This window comes from Macaca thibetana, chromosome 7 (assembly GCF_024542745.1).
Source record: "Macaca thibetana thibetana isolate TM-01 chromosome 7, ASM2454274v1, whole genome shotgun sequence".
NCBI classification, from domain to species: domain Eukaryota; kingdom Metazoa; phylum Chordata; class Mammalia; order Primates; family Cercopithecidae; genus Macaca; species Macaca thibetana.
The window spans coordinates 115,059,205-115,086,499 of NC_065584.1; the positions used below are offsets into that span (position 1 = coordinate 115,059,205).

General features: G+C 51.4%; 2 protein-coding genes across 2 annotated transcripts in view; both read right to left on the reverse strand.

Annotated features, from left to right (window-relative positions):
* KLF13 (KLF transcription factor 13) overlaps positions 1-8,458 on the reverse strand; it is a 50,777-nt gene extending 42,319 nt beyond the window's left edge. Inside the window, exon 1 of the mRNA XM_050795841.1 lies at positions 7,516-8,458. Within this exon, the coding sequence (XP_050651798.1) occupies positions 7,516-8,092 (577 nt within the window). The 5' untranslated portion in view covers positions 8,093-8,458. The remainder of the gene's footprint in view (positions 1-7,515) is intronic.
* The window catches only part of CHRNA7 (cholinergic receptor nicotinic alpha 7 subunit), an 880,272-nt gene that overhangs the window by 806,674 nt on the left and 46,303 nt on the right, over positions 1-27,295 (reverse strand). The gene's annotated exons all lie outside the window — the stretch shown is intronic.

Sequence of the window (27,295 nt, forward strand, 5' to 3'; positions counted from 1 at the left end):
CCCTGCATCAGGAGGGGAACTGAAGCAGTGTGGAGGACACAGGAGCCCGGTCCCTCTGCTGGGTGGGGCAGCGGGGTGCGAAGGCAGAGCCCCTTCACCACAGCCCCAGTTTGAACTGAGCAAACTCCACGTCTCACCCAAGAGCCTGACTCACAAACAGCTGATCCACATTGGCTGGGGGTGAAGACGGACTTAAGATCTAAAACTGAACTAGAAATCAGAGGTTCCACATAGCCACTATGTTCCAGGTGTGCATGCTCCTCTGTTCAGCAAGCATGAGCAGGGTGCCACGTCCACTCACACACACACCCATATGTGTTTATACACATGTACGTGGATATGGAGGCATACGTGTGTGTTCACAGCCAAATGGCAGAGCTTTTGGTTGGGTGAGGATTTCTTCTGTGCCCAGTGCCCAATTGATGCCAAGAGTAAAACAAGTTCAAGTCTCCGTCATATTGGCCCAGAAAAGTGTCCAAAGCCTTCTGAACTCAGTATCTCCCACCGCAAGGACTGCACTGGTGGCTGTCTCCATAACCCCATCCCCAGCCACACAGCACAGCGGCTGCTTTTGAATCGCCAAGCTGGAGAGAAGTTTATTCCCATCTCGACCGGAAGTTGACTTCTCAAGAAAATAATCCCATTTGGGGCTTTGAAAAGAAAGAAAAACAGGCTCAGGTGCGTGGACTTGGGATCATTTTTGTTTATTCTTGAAAGCACATAAAGACCAGGACTTTGAGGGTGTCACCCGTCGTAGGCCCTCCCCAGCCCTGGGAGACAGGCTGCCTGTGGCACAGGGCCAGCATTCAGGTAGGCTGACCAGGAACACTCTCACAGCTACCCTTGCGCTGGCTATTCATACCACCTGGAGCCATTTTCATTCAAAGGAAAATCAGGGTGCCCTGCCTGTTTGGGGAAAGGAGCGCCCAGGCCTCCTCCAGTTGGTCCTTTGACTTCAAAAGCCTTCCAAAGCTGAACCCAACCCCCAACATCTGTCCAGTCAAGGAAGTTGGAAGATGGAGTAGAAACCAACCAGCTGGATGGAAGGGGCTCAGCCTGGCTGCCCACCTTAACCATGTGGTCCTGCAGTGGGACAGGCTAATATCCCATGCCCCGCCCCCATGATGCAATGGAAGTGCCCAACATCACCTGTGCCATATTTTGGACCAAAATTTGTTTAAACCAGACCTGATCATGGGAAACAATCAGACCAATCCAGATTGTGAGTTGTTCTACAAAACAACTGGCTTCGGGCCTTCAAATGCCAGTGTAATATAATAAAAGACCAAAAGATGGGAAACTATCCTAAGCTAAGGGAAACTAAATAGGACAACCAAACACAACGTGTGATTGACTGGATCCTGAATCCTATAATGGACATTTTAGGAATCACCAGGGGAACTGAATAGGGACTGTGTATCAGATAATATATAATTTAAAGAGAGAGGCGAGATGGAAAAGAGAGAAAAATATAGACAAAAAATTAATTTTTCTTTCTTTAGAAAGAAAAAGGGAAGGAGGAAAGGAGAAAAATGTAGCAAAATACGACCCAATGACCCTATGGGAAGAGTACTGGAGTGTTCACTGTACTACTCCCTCAATCTTTCAGCAGCAGCAAAAATCTGTGCGGGAAGCCGTGTACCGGGGACATCCAGGTTTCTACTACCACAGGGCCCTGCTCACCTGCAGTCACCTGAAACACTGATCCAGACAGAAGTGGCAGTAGACACAGTAGGTATACCTACCTCAGGAGCGCCTGCCCAGGCGCAAGCCCCAGCTCCAATCCCTGTTCCACCCTCACTTACTGTGTGACCCTGGGCATGATTCCTAAGGCATCGAAGGCTTAGCTTATTTGAAATTTAGTAATAATAAGAGAGCCTACTTCACAGGGTCCTTGTGAAGATTAGATAGCTTGATGTAAACTAATACAAACAGAACGATGCCTGGCCCCTAGAGCAAACAGTCTGGAAGTCTTAGGATTGTGAGAGCTGAGTGCACCGTTCTAGAAGTTTTTATTTTTAAAACTATTTTAACTGCTTCCTGAAAACACAAACTGAACACACTTCACAGTGCCTTGGTATCTCAAGATCCCTGCTAGAGTGTTATTCATTCCAGGGTCTCTCATGCAGACCTCAGGGACTGCTGCGGAGACACATGTGCCCCTCCACAAATGGCCCCACACTTGTTCCAGTGCTGGCTGACTGCGGGGCTTCTTCATGACCCATTTAAACACACAGACTTACACATGCATATGTTAACAACCTACTGGTTTGTTTCCTCCCCTGCCTTTAGCTGCTATCCATGTATTTCGCCCTTCCCCAGTAACCAATCAGATTAAAACTATGTGTAAAGTGGGAGCCAACAGGACCTAAGGGCAGGAGGCTGTCAGAGCTTGAGAAGTAGGCTTCATGGCACCTATTCAGAAGGATTGTGTTCCAGACATGTGAAGCCCCAGACACAGGCTACTGGTTGAATGAACTGCCTCCTATCAGTTGGCTCAGGCAGCACACCCTCCAGCCCGCTTTCAGCGGAGTGGGGAGCGGGGGCAGAGACAGCACCACACCAGCCCCCACCCAACTGCTCCGGGGCTGAGAGCCCACCACACACTCTCCATCCAATCTCTGTAAAACCAGAACTGAAGATGGCCAGGAGAGCCAGCCACCAGGCGTGCGGGAGTGACAGTGGTTTTGCTGACACTGTTTTAAATGTTCTCAATGTTCTCACACACAAAAAAGGAGAACTGGGAGAAGTAAACATTTTCAAGAAGGTGGAGTGGTGACACAATAGGTCTCTCCCTCAGGGGAGGGGGGACCAACAACTGCGGTCTACTTCCTTTAAAAACATAACATAGTAACTCCACAACAAATTTCACCAACACTTATCAACCCTGTTAACACCACCACTAGGTCTCAATCCTACAGAAATGCCAGCTCCTCTGCACCAAGACACACACACATCAGAGTCCACTGAAACACAACTAGTAATAGCGAAAAACAAAAAAGGCAATGTAGCTGTCCTGTCCATAAACGAAGGGTAAATAAGTTACAATACAGCCATATAACCACATCTTGGAATACCACGTGGCTGGGAAAAAGAATGAAGATGCCTCATTTAAGCACACACACCGAACAAAATGCCATCAGTGGGATGTTTGCTAGGATCCTATTTATGCATGTTTCAAAATGTCTATGTGGATACACATGTATGCATACGTGCAAATCCATCTAGAAGGTCTGTAAAGAAAACCACCAATGTGGGATAACAGTGGTTTGGGGGTGGTGCAGGCTGGCACCTCCCATGCTGCATACACTTCTGCATTGTTTCAGGAGTTTCACAACTAGGGCCACTGGTAGCCTGGGACTGCGAAGGTGTGAGAGGGAGGGGTGGAAGTGCTGAGCCCCTGGCCTGTGTGTGTCTCTGAACAAGGCACGGGCCACCAACAAGCCCGGCTTTACCCTGGGTAAAGGAGATCCCACCCAGATGTCCTCTGCTCTGCTTTCCGAGGCAGCATTAGGGAGCATCTGCAGGGTGCTCAGGGAACAGTGTGCTTGCAAACAAGCCTCTAAAGCCAGAGTGTGCCTTGGAGGAGGGGTCGCGATAATCGGTCAGGATCAAATCCCCGCTTCAGTGGGTAAAGATAAACTTCAGGTTAACCCCACCCAAATTATCACAGGAAATGGCTGACAGAATGTGATCTTGCTCTACTTCCCTCCTCCACCCCAAACAGGGCCAGGGGACCACAAACATGCTTCGGGTTCTGCAGGAGGGAAGGCTGTGTACGCCACTATGCTCACCTTTCCGTGGAACCCCCAGAACCCAGACAGGGCCCAGCATGCAGAGATGTTTTGGCTCCAGGGCTGGAGGGAAAACAGGGCACAGAGCAGTTTTGAAAACAATTATTTTTGGGAACAAATAGGTAGATATGTATTCAGGGTTTCTCTACCAAGAGAGACCAAGTGGCCATTCTGCTGGGAGCCTGCCAAGTCTCCCCATTCAGGACAACATGCAGGACCTCTCCAGAGGCAGGATCTGGGGAACCAGTCTGCCCTCAAGGGGGCCCCAGCCTGACCTATCCGAAGGTAAGTCCTTGAATTTCTGCATCAAAGCACCTCAGGCTCCAAGAAAATCTGCTCCTGGCCAGGCGCGGTGGCTCAAGCCTGTAATCCCAGCACTTTGGGAGGCCGAGACGGGCGGATCACGAGGTCAGAAGATCGAGACCATCCTGGCTAACACGGTGAAACCCCGTCTCTACTAAAAAAATACAAAAAACTAGCCGGGCGAGGTGGCGGGCGCCTGTAGTTCCAGCTACTCGGGAGGCTGAGGCAGGAGAATGGTGTAAACCCGGGAGGCGGAGCTTGCAGTGAGCTGAGATCCGGCCACTGTACTCCAGCCTGGGCGACAGAGCGAGACTCCGTCTCAAAAAAAAAAAAAAGAAAATCTGCTCCTGGTCTTGCTGCTCCCCTATGCCCCTTTTAGCAAACTTTCCAGATCTGGCCTGGGAAGTTCTAACTGGCCAAATAACAAAGTAGCACGAGCTGCAAAGATGCTTTTCTAGGTTTGGTGTTATGCATTCGTTATAACATCAACAATTACCTAAATGTGACAGAGACCAATGTGTCCACAGAATAACTCCTGGGAGAGTGGGACTGGGAGACCACACTGCTACACAGCTAACCAGGACAGAAAGCTCTCAGCATGCAACTGTTCAGAGAGTGGGGATGGAAAATCAGAGCAGAGCCGCGGCCAAGGGACCACAAGTGCCTCCAGAGTCAAGGCTGACCCTTGCATTTCCCAAAGGGTCTTCACATACTTGACCTCATTTCCCTGAAGACTTTGCAGGTGGTCAGGGCAGACATCACCAACTTGCAGGGAGATCTGGGAACCGGTCCCTGGTCACAGAGGAAAAGCACAGAGCAGCTGGCTACCTTCCTGGTTTTGATATTCACCCTCTGCCATGAAATTACTGTGGATCCTGGAGATGCAGGAAGCGGCGGGGGCACCTTCCCACACCTAATGGAGCACAGGGTTCGGCATGACCTCCGTCACTGACTGCAGAGACCCCACAATGCTGCTAGAGGCCCACAAACCACAGACACCTCAGAGCCCATGGCTGCAGCAAAGCTATCCCCTCGTGGCCTGCCTTCTCAGTCATCCCTGAGGGCTGCCTGGGTTTCTTCCTTCTGCAAGACGCTCCTCTTCTCCTTTGAGGAACACCAGTTACTTACGCTCTGCCCATCTGGGCAGGAACTGGAAATGGGCTTCCCAGGGGTGCCCTCCGCCAGATGCTGAACCACACTCCCTCCAGAGGCAGGTTTCTGGGCAGTGCAACCCTCATAATGGGTCACCTGGGGTACCGGTAACATGCATTCCCAGCTGCAGGCTAGAACGGGTCGGCATCAGGGGCCTGAAAGTCTGCATTCTTCCCAACTCCCCGCCACCCCGCTGCCGGAGCCCTGTGCACTGCCGACATGGAGGCCGGTTTCCATCCTGGAGGTAGCACTTCTGATGTCTGCACACCCGAAGGGTGGAACAGTTTCTCTGCTTCAAGAATGGACACTAGCACACTGCAAACGCTCAAAGGGTTGGTTCTATTCTCTTTTGCCTGCCTTCGGTTTCCAGGCGCTCCGAGGAAACTGGCCCCACCTACGGCGGGAGGCCCGAGTCTCCAGAGCCCCTGCACCAATATTCTAGTCAAGGGGCTCGCGCGGGGCCAGAGCCTGAAGCCGGAGGTGAACCCACCAGGAAGACATCCCAGGGCTGAGGCCCTGACGAGCCGGCCCCGCCCACCACGGCGAGCCCCTCCCCTCGGCCACCCCCTTCCTCAATTGCCAGCTACCGGTGCTGCCGAGTGGCAGACCACCCTGACAGGGGCTGTAGAAAAATTTCCCAAACATTAAGTATCCCGCTCAACACGCGCATCTTCCCCCAAAGCGGATCTCAACCCCAGCCACGCCCCAAGCGCTGCCCCGACCCGATACTCAGGGTCCACCTGGAGCCGAGCCCAGCCTAGCCCTGCCTGGCCCCTCCCCCAGGGCCACACCCACCCTGCAGCCGCGTCCCGAGCTGAACTCTGAGTCCATACTGATCCCCACCCCCAACCTGAGCCCCCATACCCTTAACTGACCCCGAATGCCTAGAAATGGTCCTGCTCTCACTCTCTAGCCCATCACTTGCCACGCGGTTTGGGGCGGCCACAACAGCCTCCGGAGTGAAAGTTAGTCCGAAATTCGAAAGCCTCACCTGCAGACCTCGGGCCCTTTCAGTTCCAAATGTACCGGAAAAAAGGGGGCCTTCAGCTCTACGGTCTCCAAGGCTGCAGGTTCTTTTAATGCCTTTTAATCACTACGTGAACTATTTTACAAATGAGACACTACCACCCTTGGTCACAAGGCAACAATATTCAGTACATGGGTTTTGAGCCTGCCCCCCGAAGAGGTGAGTGTCACAGAAGAACTCACGTGAGCTCAGGGGAAGCATATAGATTTTCACACAAAAATGGGGGAGGATTGCCGTCCATTAACACGTTTTCATCTTTGTGTTAAAAACGAAACAAAAAGGGGGGGAGGGAACCGCCACAGATGAATCAACTACAAAGTATCGGGCCGCGCGTGGGAACTGCTGCCGCTGGGCTGGCGGGGGCGGGCGGTGATCCCCAGGCTGGAGGCTCAGCGCCCGCCCTGGCGCAGGTGCCGCCCGCCGCGCACCGGCCCAGGGCAGGTGAGAGGTGGGCAGGCGAGAGGTCAGCACGGAGGACAGGCAGCAGCCAGGGCATTCCTTTCCGGAGAGAGCTGCGAGGCCGAAGAGCCCTAGGGCCGGGCGCGCCCCCGCCGGCCGACTGGGCGGGGGTTCCCACAAAGAGCCGCAGGCGGGGAGCGGGAGCCGGGACCGCCCCCCGCATCGCCCAGCGCCGCCGCTGACTCTGGTTACGACAAATTAAACCTTAGAGCGCTGGAAAAATTACAGGAAGAAGAGAGCGGAGAATGTGCCGAGTGGCGAAGGAAGCCTTGTCCCTACGTGAACTTCGCCCGCCGCGCGCCAGGGCCGGCCCCTCCCCTCCTGAGCGCGCGCCCGGGCGGCGGGGGAGGAGACTAGGAGGGACCCCGGAGAGCGTCCCCTGCCCCCCCTACCGGGCGCCCCACCGTCACGAGTGCCGCCTGCGGTCCACACCCAGGCTGTCCGCACCTGCCCACACCGCCCCCCGGCCGGGCGGGGTCCCCGCCCCCGACCCAGATGACTACATCCGCCCCCGCGGCCCCACCCGAGCGCGCCCGGGGAGGGGGCGTGCCCGGCGGGGGCGCGGTCGCCTGGCGGGCGCCGGCTCCAAGAGCCAGGACCCGCCTCGCACGGCGCGCGGGGCCAGCAGCGGGTTGGAGCGGCGGGGGAAGGGGCGAAGCCCCGGGCGTCCCGGCCCGCCCGGCCCCTACCTCGTGCCCCGCCGGCGGCTCCGGGGGCGTGGTCGGGCAGCTCGCACTGACCCCGTCCGAGCAATCCGGGCGCCCGCGCCGCCCCACTGACCTGTGTGAGTTCTCAGGTGCGCCTTGAGGTGCGAGGATTTCCCGTAAACTTTCTCGCAGCCCGCGTAGTGGCACTTGTGCTTCCTCTGCGGGGACTCGAGGTCGGCGCGACTTCGGCCCCGCCGGCCCCTTTGTCTGAGGCCGGGCTCGCCGCTCCCCGCGGGCCCCGGCTCCCGCTCGGGTTCCAGCCCCGCCTCGGGCTCCGGCTCGCTCCACGCCGGGCTGGGGGGCGCGGCCGCCGCGCCTTCGCCGCCGGGGGAGGCGGGCTCGGGGGCGGGCGGCGGCAGGCGGCAGGGGGTCCTCGCCTTCCGGGCCGCGGCGCCCTCCCTGCGCTCCGCCGGGACGGGCGCCGGTGCTTGCTGGTTGAGGTCCGCTAGGATCCGCGCCACCACGAAGAGCGAGGCGCTGTCCTTACCGTCGCGGCGCTCCTCGACGCGGGGCAGCGTGGGGGTGGCGGCCGCGGCCGCGCCCTCGGGCCGGGACTCCGGCCCCTCACGCGGCCCGTGCACGACCGCGCGGCTCGACATGGACACGAGGCACTCGGCGGCGAAGTGGTCCACATAGGCGGCGGCTGCCATGCTGCGGGCTGGGGCCGGCGGCGGTGCTCTTGCTGCGAGGCGTCAGCCGCGCATCCGCACCCACGGCCTCGGGAGAGCGGGCGGGGGGCGGGGGCGCGGCGCGCCCTCTCCTCGGGCTGGGCTGGGCTGGGCGCGCAGCCGCCTCTGCCGTCACCCGCGCGGCTCCGCGTCTGCGAGGCGCCGGCCCGGCCGGGCACCGAAGAGCGAGCGCATGGGGGGCGCGGACGACTGGGGTCCCCGCGCGGCGTCAGGGGCGGCCGGTTCTAAGGATGCCGAGCGGCGACGTTAGGGACCACCACGCCAAGTCGCGGCCGCAGCTTCGCCGCGCATTGTGGCAGGCGGGACAGCTGCCGAGCGCGCCGCGGCTCGGTGTGGGCGGCCCGGCCCCGGGGGTGGGCGGGGCCGGGGCCACATCTGGACCCGACGTCAGCCCCCAGCCACATCCTGGCGGCGCAGGTTACAGGCGGCGGCGGCCGCGGGGAGCTGCGCGCGCGGAGGGGGCGGGGAGCCCAGAGCGCGCACCGGAGGAACGGAGGGGTCGCGTGCCCGCGCCTGGGGAAGGGGGCGTGACCGATTGCCAGGACGGACGCCATTGGTCCGTGAGTGCACGGCCAGGCCAATCCGGGCCGTTAGAGGGGCGTGCCCGGTCCCGGGGCCTGCGCGCGCCAGTGGGCGTGTCCCCTGGGCCGGTAGGAGGAGGGGCGGAAACTGGAGCGGGGCGCGCTGACGCATGACGTCCGGGGGTGGTGGGCCTGGTAGTCGCGGCGCGGAGCTGCTGCCCGTACCCCCCGCGGTGGGGACACAGCGGGCACTTCCCTGCCGGAGCTTTTGTGTGGTGGCCAGCCTTCGCCCCCGGCGTGGAGCGGAGTGCTTTCTGGAGGGCGCTATTTGTTCCTCCCGCGATGGGCGCCGGCGGGGAGGCGTGTCTGCTCGGCGGGGCGCGGGGCTGCCTGGGGGCGGAAAGCACTCGCGCCGCGCCCTCAGCCGCCAGTTTGCCGGGTGGCCGCGCCTAGAGCCTCAGGCCGCTCGCCCGCTCCACGCCCTTGCCCTGCAGAGCTCCGGGAGTCCGGGCGGGGCAGTTCCTGCGGGAGGGACAGACTCCTCGGGCTCGTTCCTGGCGGCCGGGGTCCGGTGTGCGGCCGCGCTACCCTTGAGCTCGGGTCAGCCCGAACAGGTCTGGCCTCGGCTGGCGGTGAGCCTGGCAGCCCGGGTGGCGCGCCCACCGCGGCCTGTGCCTCCAGAAGCGAACTACGTGCCAGGGCGGCCGGCGCCGCTGCTGAGGGAACGCGGGGCCCCTTCCTCCCCCTCCCGCCTCAGGCCCGCTGCCAACTCTTCTAGGCTGCCCCTCTCCCACCGCGGTCGGGGGGGCTTCAAAAGCCACCAACTGCGAGGACCCCGCCCACCGCGCCCCACCCGCCCGCTGTCTGGGCCTCCCGGAGGAAATGCTCGGCTGCGTCCTGCCCGCGCCTCCCGGCCCGGGCCTGGCCAACTTGCCCTTGACTCTCACCGGTAACCCCTACTCCAGCCCGCGGCCCCAGCCATTCTCCAGGCCTGGGCTGTCCTGGGAGACGCCGGTGAATAACTTCCCACCGCCTCGGAACCGGGCTCAGCAAACCGCCTACTGCCTCTCCCCGGTGCATTGTGCTTAATGGACATTGGAAGGAGTCCGCCACCCTTGCTGTGTTCTGAGAGGAGCCTGGAGAATGAAGGAGCCCGGGCCCTCACCCTCAGTGGACCCCAGCAGTGGGAGGGGGGTGTCATTCTTCTCTCAGAATTAAGGTTAATAGCGGAGTTCAGGTTCTCACCAAATTGATTTGGGGTTGGGGCCCAGTAAGACTGCTTTTCAGGTAACCGACGGGGGACCGAAACAGCCATTCCGGGTTGCGTGTTATGGTGAACAGCAAATTGCATGGATGTTTGAGCACCCTCAGTATCTGTAACTAAAACCCAAAAATGCCGTCTCGCTGATTGAGTTGCTCCCCTCTGGGCTGACTATAAAGGTGCTGGGCTGGGTCTGGTCCCTCTAGGAGGGTCTGTGCTTGGCAGAAAGTAATCATGTTTCTTCTAGGCAGATTGTGTTGATGACATTTAAGAGACGTGTGTCCTGATCAACTAATGATTCCGAATGTTCCTCCATTCCCACCACATGTCACAGTCAGTCACTTCTTAAGGAAGGAGTGGTCCTACACCAGCTTATCAGCCACCCATACCCTCCTGGCCCCTTTCCAGCCAGCAGAATTCTCCCCAATCTTCAAGGTGCCACGTCTCTCCACCGGGTCACCCCAGCCAGCATACACAGTGGTAGGCCTCCTAGAGTGTGCACTATTCTAGGTATTGGGCTACTACAGCCATGAACAAAACAGGCCTGCCCTGGGTGAGGGGATGCCCTGCATGGCCAAGGGTCCTCGGCACTGATGCACCCCCTCCAAGAGTTTCCCAAGAATGTGGATGCCAAAGAATTTTGACTGTATTCTGTGGCATTCTGGATAGAAAACTGAGCCCCCTGGCCGGTTTCTCAAAAATCCACTCAAGCGTTTGATGATTGTCGTGGTGTTCACTGACTTTATCCCAAACCTACATGGAAGCGTCTTCCGCACAGACACAGCTCTTCCCCAGAGAAAATCTCTCAGCTAAGAGTCCATGTTTTCGTTGCTAAGTAAAATTTTGACAGAGATGGCCTATGTATATGTGAGGGCTGGGCCGCCTCATTTCAAATGGAAGCAACAGAAAAGCAGAGCAGCTGTGTCTGGGGAGTATAGAGACTAAAGGCTGAAAGGGTGGTTGAGTTTCTGGGTAAAGTTGGTAGATGGTTAGTATGTGTTGACTTTAACTTCCTTCTGGAGCATTTGTTAGAAGGCAGAAATCCACAAAGACAGGGAGAACAAGAGAGGAAGTAACAGCAACACAGTTTTTGAAGCTAAAATACTTAGCAGATTCAAGAAAATGAAACCCTGAGATAGTAGCTAGGAAGGAAAGCTAAGAATATACTCCATGGAATCCCCCAGAAGGTTCACTAATGGGTGGCACTGTGTACCTCTGAATGTGAGAGTAAACTGGGGTGAAAGTAAGGTTGGCAGAACATCTGCTTGAGGAACACTCAGATGCCCATATTTGCACCCCAATTTCATGCAGCTTGATAAGTGCCCCTTCCTTGTTCTGACAAAAGGCTGGATATTTATGACCTGAAAAAAGTAAAAGGCAGCGTCTGGGGTGAGTGGACACCAGGCACAATTAAGGACAGAGGTACGGTAATAGGATCAGGCGATTAAATGCACACATGGATACTGGATGCTGAGACCCACAAGCCCCCTTCTGGGATTTCAGAATGCAAGCAGCCAGGAGACTAGAAGGGTCTTTCCTGGGGGAGCCAACCATGCCAAGGGGAAACACCCAGACATTCTGACATTTGTGGCTGCCCAACTACCCTATAGGGAAGGCCACAGTTAACACCGCCACTCATGTGCACAGAAGTTCTTGTCAGTCTCTCAGTCCCTCCCGGGCAAAATACAAGCAGGCAGCCAGAGCTGACCGGCATCTCAGGAAACCCTGTGTCATGAAATACAAAGTTAGGATACAGTTTTAAAACAAGTTGGAAGAAACAGTCCATGCAGAAGGAAGTAAACATCAACAAAACCATCAATAATGTCATTAAATTTTAAAAGACATACAACCTGTGAAGGGAGAACATATATACAGAAACATTCAGGGGAAGAAAAGTGTTCTGGAGATGTTTGCAAGGTAGCAGAAATGTAATAGTGAAAAAGCTCCCTGAAAGTAGAACCGAAATAAAAAAAAAAAAAAAAAAAAAAAGGACAATAGAGAAAAGCTAAATGAGTGGACCAACCAAAAAAAGTCATTGATCAACGAATAGGGACCCCAACAGGTGATCAGGGAAAGCACAAGAGAGAAAATCATCAATGAATTATTAATTCAAGAGGGGTCTTCACGGACATAAGCTGAAAGGCAGAGAGCCCTACACAGTGGGAAAAAATAGCTCTACGCCAAGACATATCATTGGCGAGTTTCAGAATGCAGGGAACAAAAGTGTCCTGACAGTAAAACAAGTCACATACGAATAGTCGGGTCAGAATGACCGTGGGCCTCTCCACAACAACCCGTTGAAGTTAGAAGGAAAGGAACAAAGCCGTGGGAAATAAATGAAAAGGAAAATTATTTTCCAACCTTCACCCAGCCAAACTATAAACGAAGTATTTTCAAATGCATGAAATTTCAAAAAATTTATCTCCCATGCATCCTTTCTCATAGTAGGAAGCCACCAGAGATTATACTTCATCAAAACAAAGATGTAAACCAAGAAAGTGGGAGACGTGTGATCCGGAAAGCAGGGAAGTCACTGCAGGATGGAAGGGAAAGGAAGTCCCAGGTGATAGCTGCCTAGCCAGGTGCAGAGGGTCAGCAGCCCAGGCTGGAGCAGATTGGCAGCTCCAGGAACAGTTTCAAGAGATGAGATGAACAGAGTCCCTGTATCAGTCAGGAGAGGCTGGGCCACACTGCAAAGCCCAAAGGTTTATTTCTGGCCATGCTGCGCGTCCATAGGGAGGCACTTGGGGACAGCAGGTTGATGGAGCAGCCTCTGTATAGAATGTGCTGGTTGCCACACAGAAGACAAGGGATAGCATGGACCCAAGGTTGTTAGCTATCCCTTCTTTCCCATACACGAAATACATTTTACCCCTCCCCAGGTAGGCCTGACCCATCTCACATGCCTGTTTAGTCTGGGTCTAGAGGCCAGAGACAGGATAACAGGAATTTGAGGTGAGGGACATTCTGTGGCAGCCAGTTCAAAGCCCAGGACCCCCGTGAGAGGAACAGTGGTTTCTTCATGTGGCTCATGTGGTTCCTCTTGGTCTGGAGACCTATGATATAAAGATGAATTGTCTGGGCCCCTGCTGCTCATATGCACACCCAATGCTGGAAGTGCAAAGAGATAGAATAACACAACAAACAGCCTAATTCAGAAAAGGGAGGAGAGGGAGACATGCAGTAGACAGTATCCGTAGCAATCCTGAAACCCTGCTGGGCAGATATGGCCCCTGCCCTAAAGTGACACTACTCCTTGAATAGCCTCAAATGTGCTTGCTGTGGAGTTTGGGGATGGGGCAACCAGGGGCTTTGCTCCACCCTCGGGAAGTTTTTCCTTTTGCAGTTATCCTCCCTGGCTGCACATGAAGTGGATATTGGGGAAATATGTCCTTTTGCTTTTGCGGGCTGAGCAGTTTTCTCAGCCCATTTTCTGCCTGTAAAAGGTTGGAGACCAAGAGTTATTTTAAGTTCCAGCCACAGGTTGTATTACTCCTAATTTTGGGCACTGCTAGTTTCTTGAAAATGTAGTTAACATCTTACCTAGTCTCTTTGCTTCCACTTGGTTTCATTGTCAGTATCCACTCACAGTACTTTTCAAGACATGCCTCTCTCTCAACTTGATTGCAGATCCTCTGAGCCTCTCAGTCTTTGATGGTAGAGTAACACCCTTAGTCTCTTTTCCCTGAACCTTTTAAGTTATCCAGTGTGACAATTTACCAAATATTATGCCATTGAATACATGGATGGCCATGCTTCCAGCCTTCAGATTCCATTTTCCCACTGTCTGCTTGATCAGCCACATATCTTGGTTTCTGTTGCAGCAGTGCCCCATTCCTGGTTACTATTCTCTGGATCAGTCAGGATCAGCTAAGTTATGTTACAGTAACAAATAGTTCCTGAAGCTCAGTGGCTTAAAATAGCAAAAGCCTAATTCTCAGTACATTGAGGGTTGGATGGGGACTTTGCTCTCTGTCACTATCATCCTCACCCCACCACTCAGATCAACAAAGCAGCCACTCTCTGACAGTCACCATGGCAGAGGAAAAAGGGACTTTCTGTAAGGTCTTGCATTGGCCCAGAAGTGACACACATCATTTCTGCTCGTAACTGGTCACATGGACTGTCTACTAAAGACTGAATGTTTGTGTTTCTCCAGGATTCATATGTTGAAATCCTAATCCCAATGTAACGATAGTTGGAGGAGAGATCTTTGAGAGGTAATTAGGTCGTGAGAGCAGAGCCCTCATGAGTGGAATTAGTGTCCTTAGAAAAGAGACCCCAGGCAGGGCACAGTGGCTCTCGCCTATAATACCAGCAACTTTGGGATGCCGAGGCAGGTGGATGACTTGAGGTCAGGAGTTCGAGACTAGCCTGGCCAACATGGTGAAACCCCATCTCTACTGAAAAAAGTACAAAAATTAGCCAGACTTGGTGGTGCACACCTGTAATCCCAGCTACTTGGGAGGCTGAGGCAGGAGAATCGCTTGGACCTAGGAGGCAGAGGTTGCAGTTAGCTGAGATTGTTCCACTGCACTCCAGCCTAGGTGAGCAAGACTGTCTGTAAATAAATAAATAAATAAATAAATAAATAAATAAATAAAAGAGACCCTGGAGTACTCCCTGGCCCTTCCACCATGTGAGGTTATAGTAAGGAGATGGCCTTCTATGAACCAGAAAGCAGGGCTTTACCAGACACCGGATCTGCCAGCTCCTTGTTCTTGGACTTTCCGGCCTCCAGAACTGTGAGATATAAATTTTTGTTGTTCATAAGCCTCCCAGTTTGTGGTGATTTTGTAATAGCAGCCTGAACAGACTAAGACACCATCTTGTTCACAGGGAGCCAGGAGTAGACCCATGATGTCCCCAGAAGGCAAGGAACTGAGCTATTCAGGGACACATCAAGAGTTTCTCCAATACCCAATCTGACTTGAGAAGACTGAGAAAACTGGTGAGGGGTTTGGGATTGAAATAATAAGTAGATAGAAAACTAAATGAAGAGAAAAGACAATAAAGAGCTCCAAAGAAAAGAAAAGGAAAGTCAGTTATAGTTGACTACTTGGCACAGTTGCAAATAGTGTTTTCGTGATGGTAATAATGAATACTGAACACTGATCTAATAAGCTTCTCTGCATGGATCTGGTAGGGGAATGGGGCACTCAGGTGTACGCAGGGCAGAGGGGTGGGAGGGAAGTCCCTATCTACATACATAATGGGAAGTCAACAGACACGGCTCCAAACTGAAAAACCGAGAAGCAGCGATGCAATCGTGCTGTGGTTGGCAGAATTCTAAGATGGCCCCAGCATCCTGCCTGTGGTCTGTGCTCACCTTCTTTCTCCCAGTTAGTCAAACACTCGGTGTTTCTGTGAGGGGTTTTGCAGATGTGATCAAGGTCCCAAATCAGTTGACTGGAAGATAGGGAGACAGTATCTGGGTGGGCCTGTGATAATCCCATGAGCCCTTTCAATCTGGGTCAAAGGTCAGAGACAGGGAGCTCAGAGAGAGTAGAAGCATGACAGTGATTTGAAGTGAGGAAGAGTCTATTGCTGGCTTTAAAGACAAAGGGGCCACATGGCAAGGAACTCCGGCAGCCTCTGGTAGTTGACACTGGCTCCCGGATGGCAGTCAACTGAAATGGAGACCTCCTACCATATGGAGCTTGCACAAGGACCCAAGCTGCAGAGAACACAGCCTGGGCAATACCTTGATTTTAGCTTCGTGAGACCCTGAGCAGAAAACCCAGCTGCACCACGCCCAGGCTTCTGATCACAGAACCTCGAGATACTAAACCATTGCTGTCTCCAGTCACTAAGCTTGTGCTGTTCTGTTAGGCAGCAGTGGAAAACGAATACCCATGCTGTTTGAGTCATGGAAATAATTAGGTAAAAGAGGAAAAAGAGATCATTTCTGGGGAGGGAAAGTGGAGGAAAGGAGGGAAGGACTGCTGTGTTTCCTAACAAACCTCGTAGAACTATCTGACTCTTCAAGTGATGTGCATGTTTAACTTAGAGGTAAGGAAAAACAAAAATCAAAAGATGGGGTCAGAGAGCACTAGCTGCCCAGTGAAATCTCTCCTCTCTTTCCACAGTTGCAACTCAGTTCATTTCCCAGACCCTTTTTTTTATTTTTATTTTTTTTTTCAGACGAAGCCTCGCTCTGTTGCTCAGGCTGGAGTACTGTGGCACAATTTCTGCTCACTGCAGCCTTTGCCTCCTGGGTTCAAGTGATTCTCCTGCCTCAGCTTCCTGAGTAGCTAGGATTACAGGTGCCTACCACCACGCCCAGCTAATTTTTGTATTTTTAGGAGAGATGGGATTTCACCACGTTAGCCAGGTGATCCGGCCTAGGCCTCCCAAAGTGCTGGGATTACAGCCGTGAGCCACAGCACCCGGCCTTCCCAGACACCTTGTAGTTAGGTGTGACCAGGTGACTAATTCTCAACATGGGAGTGTGGGTGGAGGGGCTGCCTGTCACCTCTGCACTGGGGCTTTTAAGAGAGCAGGTCTCCATGCTGCAGCTTCCCTTCCCTGCCTGCCATCTACATGCTTATGGCAACAAAGCTCTAGGGGATGATGGAGCCACCAAATAGAACGAGCCTGGGCCCAAAAGTCTTTTGGCCAAGAACATGCTCCCGAACCATCACTGTGTTTGAGCCGCAGTAGACATTGGGGTCCACCTGTTACTGGGACTTAGCCTACCGGAATCAATGTGGAAACTGGGGTGGAAGAAAAACGACAGGTACCAGGTAGAATGGGGCTGGACATTTTTCTGGAGTGTTGCTCTCTAGGCTTCCTGGTGACAGCCAGGCTGTGAGATGCCCACTCTGGGCACTGTCCTCCTTCTTCCCAGGGCAGCCATTGCCTGCAAGCCCTGCTTCTGCTCACAGAGTCCAGCCTGGAGCTGAGGGTGGTTTGGTTTATCCAGGATGTCTCAATGTCAGCGCTCAGTGCCCCCCAACTCAGAGGGCAGGCAATGTCCTCCTCAGCCCAGGAGTCATGTGTAAGCGCTCAACCCCCCACCCCCACCCCACACTCTCCTATCTGCTTTTGACCTGTGTCCTGACGTACTTATAATGTCACCAAGGAAGCCTTCCATCCAAGGAGGGCTTAGACCCCAAAGTTTTTACAGCCCTCAAGCCTGACCATGTCAGAATGGGGTTGTTGGATGAAGAACTTCTGATCAAAAACCTCATCTCAGTCACTGACGGTTTGGCGTTTTACAAAGAATAAGCCATTTTCTGTTGTATGACATGGGGTTGGAGTAGAAAACTCTTTTTATGCCCTGTCTCCCAGTAGTCCAGAGTGCGAAATAATTGATCAAGTTCTAAAGGACAAAAGCCAACTTCGCATCTGGTGCACATTTACACGGGAAAAGATTAAAACCAGCAATGCTGCTGAATCTGAGCCATCGAAACACCCGAGAGGTATTTACAGCATCTGCAACAAATGTACGAGGGAAGCAAGTTAAAATGACGGACGATCCCTTCTAGGCTTGCCAGAGCAGATGGCTCCCACTCCTAAACATGACAACTGACACGGGATCCCTGCCCTCCCTCATGATCTGGGAACATCTCCAGGCTTGATGACAATTGTCCATTCTACATGACCCCTCCCACTCTCATTCCTTGGTTGTCTGCCATTCATAACTGGTGATCCCCTCCCCGCTTGGGTCTCAGGGTCAAATGCTGCATTTTATCCCATTGACTCTGAGATTCCTGCCAAGCTTCTGGTCAATAGCAATAAGCCCCCACCCATCAGTGCTCACCAGACACATTGACACACACAGGAACTCTACACAGAAGGTGCCATTCATTCCCATTTCCAGGTGAGAAAACTGAGCCTCAGTCAGGCCAAGAGACTTCTAGAGCCACATGAAGCAAGATGCAGAGCCCAGGCTCTCGGCCTAGAATCCTTTCACCTCACACTGGTGCCCCCACTGCCAGCCTACAGGAAGCTGGCCAATTAGCACAGGGACTTACCAGATCGATTCAGGGAGAGCCAGGCTGGTTCATTCTGGGCTGTCACGGGAATCCTGTCTAATGAGTGTTCTCATTAATGGGATTGGGAGGATTTATCATGAACAATGTAGGCTATGACTGCCTTGAATTCTGGGCTGTTTGCATCTAGAGCTGAAAGATGGCAAGGGTTAGCCGTTCTGATACACGTGAAGTGGTTTTTCTTTTTGTTACTGCTAAAGTGAGTACCAGTCGGTAGCATCTAGGCACCATCAAATCACAGGAAGTGAAGCTGGAAATGAACTGCTAGGCCACTCATGGTCAGGTGGAGCTCAGCAATGAGCACACATGGTCTGTTGTTAACCTGGGGCGGCAGGCAGTGAATCCTCAATCTATCATGTTCTTCATGTATTCAGTTAGTTTTATGGGCTCTGGGCTTTCTTTGTAGGACAGTGTATTGAAGAGTCAGGAGCTCTTAGACCTGATTTTATAGTTCGACAAATTGATTTAAAATATTTTCGGGATACAGGTCTGAGGAGTTCTTTCTGTCTGAGCCTCTTTGAACTGGAGCTGTCTGATTTGGTATGAGGTGTGAACTTGTTTCCTATGTAGAGCAGAGAACTGCACAAAGAGGGATGTTAATATTCCAGGAATAAAAGAATGTTTTCCCCTCAATGAAAGAGAAAGGAGAAGAAGTTAAAAATCAGATTTAATCATATTACAGGAAACTTGAGAGCAGCCACAAGGCTGCCATTTCCAACCTGAAGTCACTTCCGAAAAGTCCAGAAGTCATTCCCACTGGAAGCTACTGACTGGGACCGTTTGAGGGGTCTGCATTGGGTCTGGTGGGTGAATACAAGGTAGATCCTTAAACAGCTCCTCTGCAGTGGAGTAAGAATGCCCACGGCTCTCAGCCAGCTCTGGGATCAGTCACCAGCCATCTCCCCTCGGTGTCCAGTGCCTTGGGTGAGCAGCCACTCAGGAAATAGGTGCTCAGACAATGGGGGAGCTCTCCAGCCACATCTGTGGTCTCCTTGAAGTCTCTCCTCAAAGACCTTTATCTGCCCAGGTGTCGTTATGAAGCAGTAATCCTGGACTGAGACAGCTCAGCTCAGGGACTGCAGCCTGGATTCCTGGGCCCGCTGACAGTGAGACATCCAGGGGAACTGCCCATGAATGTAACCACCCCAGCGGTGTGCACACACCTCTACCTACAGCAGCTCCACCACATGCCCACAACAGAGAGGACCAGCTGGTGTGGGGGCTGCCCCTGCTCTCAGGGAGACCTTCAGTGCAAGCAAGGAGGGACCAGGGATCCCCTGAGCCTCGGCTCAGTTCACAGCCGTGCTGAGCTGAAGGAACCCCCTGCTTCAAGGTAGAGATTGTTCATACAGTGTTGTTGCAGTGTCTTAAAAAATAGCCAGGCCGGGCACGGTGCCTCACACCTGTAATCCCAGCACTTTAGGAGGCTGAGGCAGGCAAATCATTTGAGGTCAGGAGTTCAAGACCAGCCTGGCCAAAATGGTAAAACCCCATGTCTACTAAAAGTACAAAAAAAAAAAAAAAAAATTAACTGAGCATAGTGGTGCACGCCTGTAATCCCAGCTACTCAGGAGGCTGAGGCAGGAGAATTGCTTGAACCTGGGAGACGGAGTTGTTTCTAGGTCCTCTTCCTTCATCATGTCCTTCTGCAAATGACCTAGTTTTCTTGATATCTATAAATTAAGCTGCTGAAGGAAACTGACCCATATAATCATCATAATCCATTTTGGCATAACCTCTTGTGCCAGACTAAGTCACAGGCCACCTAAAGATGGGCCAACTTTGAGGTCTGGGGCCCACCCCAGTCCAATCAGCTGTGGCCATTGGGTATAGAGAACTTACATATACTCTAAGATCATTGATATCTGCCTGGAGACAGGGCTGGGTGAGGCAGGGAGGGGCTCTGCTCTAGGATGTGAGAGAGGGAATGGATAGAACAGCTCTTAGCCCAGTCCTGACTCCAAGTTTGCCATTTTGGAAGAAGTCCAGGCCTGCCCTGGAGGACCCTCAGGTAATTAGCAGATCAGAACACCTTCATTGGCATACAGCCCCCTCTGATCTCTGAGGGCTCATCTCCAGAAGAGTTAGGTGGTCTTTGGTCCTCTCCACGAGCAGCCAGAATACATATTTCTCTCCTGCCTGGCCATCCTGGAGCACCAGAACTGCAGTCCAGGGTCCTGGAGCCATGTCTCTGCCACCACCCCTCTGTGGAAATGCATGCACATCACCTCTGCTTTCTACAGCTCAGTTTCCTCATTTGAAATGGCTTACGATTGCTGTGTAAAATCCACCACACACCTAGTGGCTTGAAACAACAACTGCCATTTATTTATTTTTTTTCATTTTTTTTTTTTTTAACTAGAGATGGGGTCACACTATTTTGCCCAGGCTGGTCTCAAACTCCTGGACTCAAGCGATCCACCCACCTCAACTTCCCAAAGTACTGGGATAACACGCATGAGCCACCATGCCTGGCCTACTTTTATTTTTACTTTTTTGAGATGAGGTCTTGTTCTGTTGCCCAGGCTGGAGTGCACAGTCACAGCTCACTGGAGCCTCAACCTCCCAGACTCCAATGATCCTCCTGCCTTGGCCTCTCAAAGTACTGAGATTATTTGCATGAGCCACTGTGCCCAGCTATGACTGCCATTTATTTTGCTCACAGCTCTGCTATTTGGACAAGGCTTGGAGAGGATGGCTCATCTTGGTTCCATGCAGAGTCAGCTGGGGTGGCTCAGCTGGGACAGGAAGACTCTCTTCCATGATGGTGGGTTCACATTGGTCCTAGTTGTTTAACGGGAGCTCAGCCACAGCTGTGAAATTGGGCATTTTGTCCTTAACCTCTAGAATGGCTGCTTGCACTTCCTCACAGTATGGTGGGCTGTGTTCTAAGAGCGGGCGTCTCAAGAGATCAAGGTGGAAGTGCATGACATTTTTACAACCTGATATTCAGAAGTCACGTGGGTTAGGCAGATATAGTGACCCACCTAAGTTCAAGGGAATGGGGATGTAGATTCCACCTCTTGGTAGAAGAATTACAAGGGACTAGAGGAGCCTGTGGAACTGGAGACAGCGGTGTGGCATTCTTTAGGAAGCACAGCCTGCCACAGAGAGCTGACAGGGCTGAGCCCTCTCCATGCTGACGTTTGATGGTATCTGATTCATAAGGACTTTGGGGAAACCCAAGACACCACAACCCAGTCTCCCGACCTCCTTCCAGGAAACCAAATTTCTTTATGAGAATAGAGATTTTTTCTTTTAAAAAATAAGCTATAATTTCACAAGTGCCAAGCTGAGATGTATCTTTTCTTTAGAACCCTGCATGCTGTGGAATTTGTCCTGGCAGAGGAGGAATTTCTGTGATTCAGGAGTCAGCTCCAGAGATTGCAACCAAAGGCCACTTACCAGAGGGACACATCGAGGATGACCGCTCATGAGAGCATTGCTTCACTGCAGGTATATCTTCCCAAGGGCCTCTTAGCAGAGACAAGGGGGAAACAAATAAAAATCCCTGACTTGCCAACCTCCCTGGCAGCTGGGTGTGCCACGAGACCACATTTGGGTCTGTAGGATCTAAGGACCCAGCATGATATCTGTCATTTCCAAGAGACCTCTGAACTGGGAGGTCTTGCTGCCTTCTGTTCTCCCTCCACCCACTGCGCGGGACCCAGAACCTTGCTGGCAGTCCAGGAGCCCCCCACAGGCAGAGGAGCTGCTGCACCCACCCTGCTGCATCCTCCGGCTGCATTATGAGAGAGAATAAAGAGGTCCTGTTTTCCTGCAGCAGGGCTGCCCCTCGCACATACAGCCCTCTCCAGTGCCACGTCTGGACCCAGCGCAGCTCCTTGCAAGTATGCAGTGAGCAGAGCATACTTGGAAGTTCTGCTGGAGGGACCTGCAGGAACAAGGCCTGGGAAAGGACAACTGGATGCTCGGACAGGAGGACCACCTGGCAGTGACTGCCACGGGCAGCTCCCTTTCCTGGCTCCCATCCTTTCTCCTCCAGATGCTGTGGCTGCCTCTCTCTGCTGGCTTTGCCCCTTTGGCTCTTAGCACCCCAGGGCTTCCTCTCCCAGCAGTCTCCTGGCTCAGCTTCAGCACCCTCTGCCGACTCTCTGAGTCTTCAGGGACAGACCCCTTGGGGGAGATCTGGTGGGCAGCTGGCAGCCCGCCATTGGTTCTCGCAGCAGGCCACCTTGCAGCCCTGGTCAACAGAGTGGGCTGCCCCGGGGAAGATCTCAGGTCCCGTCTGTCAGGGGAACATGGTGAGAAGCATGCAGCTGCAGTCAAGGAGCTTCTGTGGCCCCCAAGGGCTGCCCAAGGTGCGCCGTGCTGGGGGAGAGGCTGGGCTGGAGTCCTGGCTGGACTGCCCCAAATGCCTGGCGCCCTCATCCTAAAGTGGGGAGCATCCTCCTGCCTCTCATGGGGCTGCCACATAAACACCTCCTGGGCGCTGAAGAGGGCTCTGCAAGGCACTTGATCCACAGGAGACGCCCACCCGGGACTGGAGCAGGGTGGGAGGGCAGTGCCCAGAACGCCAGGACTGTCCAGGACATATGCCTTCAAAGTCAGGGGCTGCAGCAGAGGGCCTAGCAGCTCCTGCTTTTCTCCTCAACATTCTGTTTCAAAACTTTTCAGCTGGGCGCAGTGGCTCACACCTGTAATCCCAGCACTTTGGGAGGCCAAGGCAGGTAGATCATGAGGCCAGGAGTTCAAAACCAGCCTGACCAACATGGTGAAACCCCATCTCTACTAAAAATACAAAAATTTGCCAGGCCTGGTGGTGCGCACCTGTAATCCCAGCTACTTAGGTGGCTGACGCAGGAGAATCTCTTGAACCCAGGAGGCGGGGGTTGCAGTGAGCCGAGATCGCGCCACTGCACTCCAACCTGGGCAACAGAAGGAGAGATTTTGTCTCAAAAATAATAGTAATAGTAATAATAATAATAATTCAACCAGAAGCCAAAACAGTAGTGCAATAAACACACTTTACTCTGATTCACCAACTCTTCAGTGATTGCCACGCTCATTTTATTTCTCTTTCCATCTGTCTGTCTATATCTCTATATTTTTTTGAAATGATTTGAAAGCAAGCTGCTGACCTCACAACACTTTGCCCTACATATTTGCAAAAAGGAGGACTTGCTCTTGGATAGCCACAGAGCCTGTATTGGACTGAATAACTTTATTGTTCATCTATGAATATTGTATAATATGCAGACCATATTTACATTTTTGCAGTGGACTCCTAATCTCTTTTCTAGCCAAATATCTCTCCTTTTTTATGAGATAGAGTCTCACTCTGTCACCCAGGCTGGAGTGGAGTGGCACGATGTTGGCTCACTGCAACCTCTGCCTCCTGGGTTCAAGCAATTCTCCCACCTCAGCCTTCTGAGAAGCTAGGATTACTGGCCCCTGCCACCACGCCTGGCTAATTTTTGTATTTTTAGTAGAGACGGGGTTTCACCATGTTGGCCAGGCTGGTCTCGAACTCCTGATTTCTGGTGATCTGCCTGCATTGGCCTCCCAGACTGTTGGGATTACAGACACGAGCCACTGCACCCGGCTTAAATATCTCTTTTTTATCAACCAAACTGAGATCTCTGTCTTCAGAATGCTGCACTCTCACCCTGGTCGTAATCCATGTTAGGGCTTTTCTGGAGCCTGCCCACCTCTGCAGGGGGTGTTGGGAGTGCCAGTGAGGGTGGAGCAGGGAGCTGCAGGGACAGGAACATTTCATCCCCTCACTGCCATCGTTGTCTATAAAGATACAGCTAAGCTCTGACAAAGGCACCATTGGTTTTCCTGCCTTTAAGAAGTTTGCTTCCAAACTCTACAAGCCAGAAGAGAGTGGGGGCCAATATTCAACATTCTTAAAGAAAAGAATTTTCAACCCAGAATTTCATATCTAGCCAAACTAAGCTTCATAAGTGAAGGAGAAATAAAATCCTTTACAGATAAGCAAATGCTGAGAGATTTTGTCACCACCAGGCCTGCCCTACAAGAGCTCCTGAAGGAAGCACTAAACATGGAAAGGAACAACTGGCACCAGTCACTGCAAAAACATGCCAAATTGTAAAGACCATCAATGCTAGGAAGAAACTGCATCAACAAACAGGCAAAATAACCAGCTAACATCATAATGACAGGATCAAATTCACACATAACAGTATCAACCTTAAATGTAAATGGGCTAAATGCTCCAGTTAAAAGACACAGACTGGCAAATTGGATAAAGAGTCAAGACCCATCAGTATGCTGTATTCAGGAGACGCATCTCATGTGCAGAGACACACATAGGCAAAAAACAAAGGGATGGAGGAAGATCTACCAAGCAAATGGAAAACAAAAAAGGCAGGGGTTCCAATCCTAGTCTCTGATAAAACAGACTTTAAACCAACAAAGATCAAAAGAGACAAAGAAGGCCATTACATAATGGTAAAGGGATCAATTCAACAAGAAGAGCTAACTGTCCCAAATATATATGCACCCAATACAGGAGCACCCAGATTTATAAAGCAAGTCCTCAGAGACCTACAAAGAGACTTAGACTCCCACACAATAATAATGGGAGACTTCAACACCCCACTGTCAACATTAGACAGATCAATGAGACAGAAAGTTAACAAGGATATCCAGGAATTGAACTCAGCTGTGCACCAAGTGGACCGAATAGACATCTACAGAACTCTCCACCCCAAAGCAACAGAATATACATTCTTCTCAGCACCACATCACACTTATTCCAAAATTGACCACATAGTTGGAAGTAAAGCACTCCTCAGCAAATGTAAAAGAACAGAAATTATAACAAACTGTCTCTCAGACCACAGTGCAATCAAACTAGAACTCAGGTTAAGAAACTCACTCAAAACTGCTCAACTACATGGAAACTGAACAACCTGCTCCTGAATGACTACTGGGTACATAACGAAAGGAAGGTAGAAATAAAGATGTTCTTTGAAAACAATGAGAACAAAGATACAACATAGCAGAATCTCTGGGACACATTTAAAGCAGCGTGTAGAGGGAAATTTATAATCCTAAATGCCCACAAGAGACAGCAGGAAAGATCTAAAACTGACACCCTAACATCACAACTAAAAGAACTAGAGAAGCAAGAGCAAACACATTCAAAAGCTATCTGAAGGAAGAAATAACTAAGATCAGAGCAGAACTGAAGGAGATAGAGACACAAAAAACCCTTCAAAAAATCAATGAATCTTGGAGCTGGTTTTTTGAAAAGATCAACAAAATTGATAGACTGCTAGCAAGACTAATAAAGAAGAAAAGAGAGAAAAATCAAATAGACGTGATAAAAAATGATAAAGGGGATATCACCACTGATCCCACAGAAATACAAACTACCATCAGAGAATAATATCAACACCTCTACGCAAATAAACTAGAAAATCTAGAAGAAATGGATAAATTCCTGGACACATACACCCTCCCAAGACTAAACCAGGAAGAAGTTGAATCTCTGAATAGACCAATACCAGGCTCTGAAATTGAGGCAATAATTAATAGCCTACCAACAAAAAAAAGTCCAGGACCAGACAGATTCACAGCCGAATTCTACCAGAGGTACAAAGAGGAGCTGGTACCATTCCTTCTAAAACTATTCCAATCAATAGAAAAAGAGGGAATCCTCCCTAACCATTTTATGAGGCCAACATCATCCTGATACTAAAGCCTGGCAGAGACACAACAAAAAAGAGAATTTTAGACCAATATCCCTGATGAACATCGATGCAAAAATCCTCAATAAAACACTGGCAAACTGAATCCAGCAGCACATCAAAAAGCTTATCCACCATGATCAAGTGGGCTTCATCCCTGGGATACAAGGCTGGTTCAACATACGCAAATCAATAAATGTAATCTAGCATATAAACAGAACCAAAGACAAAAACCACATGATTATCTCAATAGATGCAGAAAAGGCCTTTGACAAAATTCAACAGCCCTTCACGCTAAAAACTCTCAATAAATTAGGTATTGATGGGATGTATCTCAAAATAATAAGAGCTATTTATGACAAACCCACAGCCAATATCATACTGAATGGGCAAAAACTGGAAGAATTCCCTTTGAAAACTGGCATAAGACAGGGATGCCCTCTCTCACCACTCCTATTCAACATAGTGTTGGAAGTTCTGGCTAGGGCAATCAGGCAGGAGAAAGAAATAAAGGGTATTCAATTGGGAAAAGAGGAAGTCAAATTGTCCCTGTTTGCAGATGACATGATTGTATATTTAGAAAACCCCATTGTCTCAGCAAAGTCTCAGGACACAAAATTAGTGTGCAAAAATCAGAAGCATTCTTATACAACAATAACAGAGGCCGGGCGCGGTGGCTCAAGCCTGTAATCCCAGCACTTTGGGAGGCCGAGACGGGCGGATCACGAGGTCAGGAGATCGAGACCATCCTGGCTAACACAGTGAAACCCCGTCTCTACTAAAAATACAAAAACTTAGCCGGGTGAGGTGGCAGGCGCCTGTAGTCCCAGCTACTCGGGAGGCTGAGGCAGGAGAATGGCGTGAACCCGGGAGGCGGAGCTTGCAGTGAGCTGAGATCCGGCCACTGCACTCCAGCCTGGGTGACAGAGCGAGACTCCGTCTCAAAAAAAAAAAAAAAAAAAAAAAAAAAAAAAAAAAAAAACAATAACAGAGAGCCAAATCATGAGTGAAATCCCATTCACAATTGCTTCAAAGAGAATAAAATACCTAGGAATCCAACTTACAAGGGAAGTGAAGGACCTCTTCAAGGAGAACTACAAACCACTGCTCAACGAAATAAAAGAGGACACAACCAAATGGAAGAACATTCCATGCTCATGGATAGGAAGAATCAATATCATGAAAATGGCCGTACTGCCCAAGGTAATTTATAGATTCAATGCCATCCCCATCAAGTTACCAATGACTTTCTTCACATAATTGAAAAAACTACTTTAAAGTTCATGTGGAACCAAAAAAGAGCCCACATTGCCAAGTCAATCCTAAGCAAAAAGAACAAAGCTGGAGGCATCACACTACCTGACTTCTAACTATACTACAAGGCTACAGTAACCAAAACAGCATGGTACTGATACCAAAACAGAGATGTATACCAATGGAACAGAACAGAGCCCTCAGAAATAATACCACACATCTACAAACACCTGATTTTTGACAAACTTGACAAAAACAAGAAATAGGGAAAGGATTCCCTATTTAATAAATGGTGCTAGGAAAACTGGCTAGCCATATGTAGAAAGCTGAAACTGGATCCCTTCCTTACACCTTATACAAAAATTAATTCAAGATGGATTAAAGACTTAAATGTTAGACCTAAAACCATAAAAACCCTAGAAGAAAACCTAGGCAATACCATTCATGAC